The 4,264-nt window shown below is 48.5% G+C and overlaps 1 protein-coding gene across 1 annotated transcript; it reads left to right on the top strand.

Moving 5' to 3' along the window:
• Positions 1–964: 964 nt before the first annotated feature.
• LOC116073706 (terminal nucleotidyltransferase 5B-like) lies at positions 965–1,720 on the top strand (the record flags this gene model as incomplete). The annotated part of the gene is made up of 1 exon (XM_031345733.1): positions 965–1,720. A coding segment is annotated over one exon (756 nt), but the record flags the coding sequence as incomplete, so codon positions are not given.
• Positions 1,721–4,264: the final 2,544 nt, after the last annotated feature.

Genomic DNA, 4,264 nt, shown 5'->3' with positions numbered 1-4,264 from the left:
GAGCACAGGCATGCGTACCCACACATGCACACACATTGTACCAAACAAAAAATTTTAATTAAAGGTTAAGCAATATTTTTTAATTAAACTGGTTACTGAGAAAAATCATTATGATAGATATAAGCCAAATTATGCTTTTGTTGAAGAAGAAATTGTAGAAAGCAGTAGTTTCTGGGTTAAGCTCCTACACCATTTCCTGACAGTCTAGGCTAAAAATAAAAATGGAGTCACTCGTACTAAAGGCCCACGTCACCAAGATGAAATTAAACTGTTTATCTGAATTTCCAAGAAGTTAGGATTAGAAAGAACAACAGCCAGCCTTCCCAAACAGACTCATTTGCATTGGCGCAAGGGTGTTCCATCTGCCTGAACCCAGACACAGAAATGGTAACATGACGGTAACTGTTTCGCTTCCCTGTATCCACATTATACTGAAAATAACTTTGAAATGACCAACCGGCTTTTTGTTTTGGTTTCTACTCTCTTTAGTCCTTTTCTGTCTATGAAACTGGGATGGTTTGTATATGCTCACAGCCCGGGGAGTGCCACAAGTAGAAGGTGTGGCCCTGTTGGAGTAGGTGTGTCCTATGGATGTGGGCTTTAAGACCCTCATCCTAGCTGTCTGGAAGACCATATTCTGCTAGCAGCCTTCAGATGAAGATGTGGAACTCTTAAGCTCCTCCCTCACCATGCCTGCCATGTGATGGCAGATCTCTCTCAGGACCATGGATTTAAGAGCTATATAAGAAGATTTCGAAGCCAGGCGGTGGTGCTGGTGCACGCCTTTAATCCCAGCACTTGGGAGGCAGAGGCAGGCGGATTTCTGATTTGAAGGTCAGCCTGGTCTACAGAGTGAGTTCCAGGACAGCCAGGGCTACTCAGAGAAACCCTGTCTCGAAAAACCTAAAAAAAAAAGAAAGAAAGGAAGGAAGGAAGGAAGGAAGGAAGGAAGGAAGGAAGGAAGGAAGCCTACGTGCAGAAGCTGGTGAAAGTATGCACAGACCTGGACCGCTGGAGCCTCATCTCACTGTCTAACAAGAGCAGTAAGAACGTGGAACCCAAGTTTGTGGACTCTGTGAGGCGCCAGTGCAAATTCAGCGTCGACTCCTTCCAGATCATCCTGGACTTGCTGCTCCTCTTTGGCCAATGCTCATCCACACCAATGTCGCAGGCCTTCCACCCTACTGTGACCGGCGAGAGCCTCTATGGGGTCTTTGCTGAGGCCTTGGAGCACCTGCAGCACCAAGTCATTGCCACACACAGCCCCGAGGAGATCCGAGGTGGTGGCCTGCTCAAGTACTGCCACCTACTGGTACGGGGCTTCCTGCCAAGGCCCAGCACTGACGTCAGCCCCCTACATGTGTTCGCGTTTCTTCATCGACTTTTCTTCATCGACTTTTCGGAATTCGTGGAACAGAGGCGCATTCTGGGGCGCTACCTGGAGGCCCACTTCGGCGGAGCAGAAGCAGCCCGAGGGTATGTTTGCCTCGTGACACTGCCCCAGGTGGTCAACAAAAGCACTGTGTGCCTCATGAGCCTTGAGCGCTGCCAGACCCTGAACCTTATTGCTAGGCTTGCCCTCCAGGCACTGGCTGAACAGGGCCCTGCTGCCAAGGCTGCCCTGGCCTGGCGACGTCCTGGCTCAGATGGGGTTGTGCCAGCCACTGTTAATTACTACGTGACCCCCATGCAGCCTCTGCTGCCCCGAACTCACTCCTAGCCTAACCGGCCTGACTCTGATCCTGGACAGAAGGGAATGAGCTTCACGAGGTGGGGTGGGGTCATCAGGAATGTGTGGAGGATGGAACCAGACACAGGCCACCTGTGCCAGTTGGCCCAGCACGATAGGGCTGGCTGGGCCTTTTGAACAGACCAGGCTTTCCTATGGGTTTAAAGCCAAGTCAGTGGTTCTTGACAGAAGGATCCCTTGGTCATCACACTGCACTCTTTCTTGGACCTGTGTGACTGTGGGGCACAGAGGCAACTTGTCTTGAAAAGACGTGGTCGGCTTGTGCGGCAGCCTCACTAGCAGCACCTTGGGTTGATTTCAATGGCCTAGAAAGGGTCATCCCACAGGGACCCAGACGCTCCCATAGTGGCCACAATATGGTATCATATGACAGGGCTATTCAGTTGGGGTCCCGCTGGGCCGTTCACAGAGCCTGGTGGTCCAACCTCTGCTGATCATTAGGAAAAGATAAACTGAGGCATAATAAGGCAGCTCCTTAGGGTTTTGGTGAGATGGGAGTTCAGTCTCCTGAAACCTGTGTCCTTGCCCTAAGCTGTGAGGATTTCCTGAGGACTGAGGTATACGGTGGACTAGTTTCCAAACAGCCGGAGTAGGATGCGACCCATCCACGTCCCAGTGCGTCACCCATCTCCTTTCCCTGTGCCTTCCAGGAGCCCTGCTGTCCGGGCATTGTTGCTGGGTTCAAAGCTGCCACAGTCAAGTGGACCACTCCCTCCCCCCACTTGCTTGATAATAGGACTCTCTTGGTGATAGGGAAGGAGGCATACCCCATCCCTTCCCCACTCCTCTGGCTTTGTTGCTATTTTGCACTCTTCCCACCAATAAAAAAAAAAAAAAGATCTGAGCCATCGCACAGAAATGTCAATCTATTGTATCATGCAATGTACATGTAGCAGCCCCGGCTTCCTTCTGATGACTATTTGTATGGAACATACCCCTCCTTCCTTTACACGTAACTGCTTTGTGTGCCCACATCTAAAGTGATCTTCCTTGCCAAGCATGAGGTATATGCCTGGAATTTCAGAACTCAGGAAGTTGAAGGCGAGAGTATCCCCTTGAGTTCAAAGCCAGCCTGCCATGCTTAGTGCGTTCTAGGACCATCCTGAAGGAGACCTTTCAGCTGGTAAACAGCTCCTGTCGCTGTGCTTCCTGACAAGTTTGACCGAAGCAAACTCACCTGAAAGGTGAGGAAAGAGCAGGCTCCTGCAAGTTTTCTTCTGGTCTACGCGTGTACACTAGACATAACGGACAAATAAACACACACGTAAAGGCATACACACATTAAAGAGGATAATCTAAATGAATGCACTGGGGCGAGGGGGTTAGCTTGGTCGGCAGAGTGTGTTTGGTTTTTGGAGACAGGGTTTCTCTAGAGGAGCAGCTCACCACCACTCAGATGACTCAGGTGACTCAGGAAGACGACTCAGAGACAGTCAGCTCGCTGAGTCTGAGGTCAGCCTAATCTAGGAGCAAGCATTCCAAGCCATGTCTATAGAGTGAGATGAAACCTTTCTCAAAAAAAAAAAAAAAAAAAAAAAAAAAAAAAAAAAAAAAAAAAAAAGTAAGTAAATAAGTAAATGCCAGGAGTAGTGTTGTGGGTCTGTAATCCCAGCACATGGGAAGTGATACAGGAGGATCCTGAGTTCAAGACCAGCCTCAGAGACATAGCAAGGTCAATTCCAAAGACAGCTGGGCTAAGTGGGAGTCTATTTAAAAAACACAAAAATAAGGGGTGGAGAGATGGCTCGGTAGTTAAGAGAACTGGCTGTTCTTCCAGAGGACCTGGGTTCAGTTTCCAGTATCCATATGGTACCTCGTGACCCTCCTATAACTCCAGTTGCGGGAAATCTGACGCCGGTCACGGTGCACAGACATACATTCAGGCACTTAAAAATAAGTAAAATAAAAAGGGGAGTACTCAATGTTAGCTGGGATTATGTAGGCCGGGCTTAATCTCCAGTACTAATGATAAACACACAAACAAACATCAACTGCATAGCAGGACTTGGCCTCTCGTGTTTACGGTGATATTCCCAACAATTAGAAAAAAGCCTAGACTACCAGGTAGTGGTCCACGTCTTTAATCCCAGCACTTGGGAGGCAGAGGCAGGCGGTTCTCGCTAAGTGGATGGATGGATGGATGGATGGATGGGTTGGTGGGTGGCTTGCATTTCTTAGGATCACTTCTTATTGAGAGGTCCATTAGTTGTCAAAACCTGCAGAATGTATCATACGTTCTGGGGATGGCTGCCTGAATGCTTATCCTTTAAGCTCGGCTAGCCTTATGTAATGTCCTTTGGGTTCAGGCCTTTTAGTTTTCCTTTTGTTTGTTTACTTTTGCAACAGGGTCTCATGAAACCCAGGCTGGCCTCAAACTCTCTATGAAGTCAGTGAGGGCCTTGATCTCCTAATTCCCCTGCTTCCCAGAATGAATGAGTCCAGCTATGTAACTCCATCCTCAGCACTGCTTCTTTCTTTCTTTCTTTCTTTCTTTCTTTCTTTCTTTTTTTTTTT

Source organism: Mastomys coucha, unplaced genomic scaffold (assembly GCF_008632895.1).
Source record: "Mastomys coucha isolate ucsf_1 unplaced genomic scaffold, UCSF_Mcou_1 pScaffold23, whole genome shotgun sequence".
Taxonomy (NCBI): Eukaryota; Metazoa; Chordata; class Mammalia; order Rodentia; family Muridae; genus Mastomys; species Mastomys coucha.
Note: the sequence above shows the minus strand (reverse complement) of the source record. Positions and strands in the feature narration are given on the sequence as shown.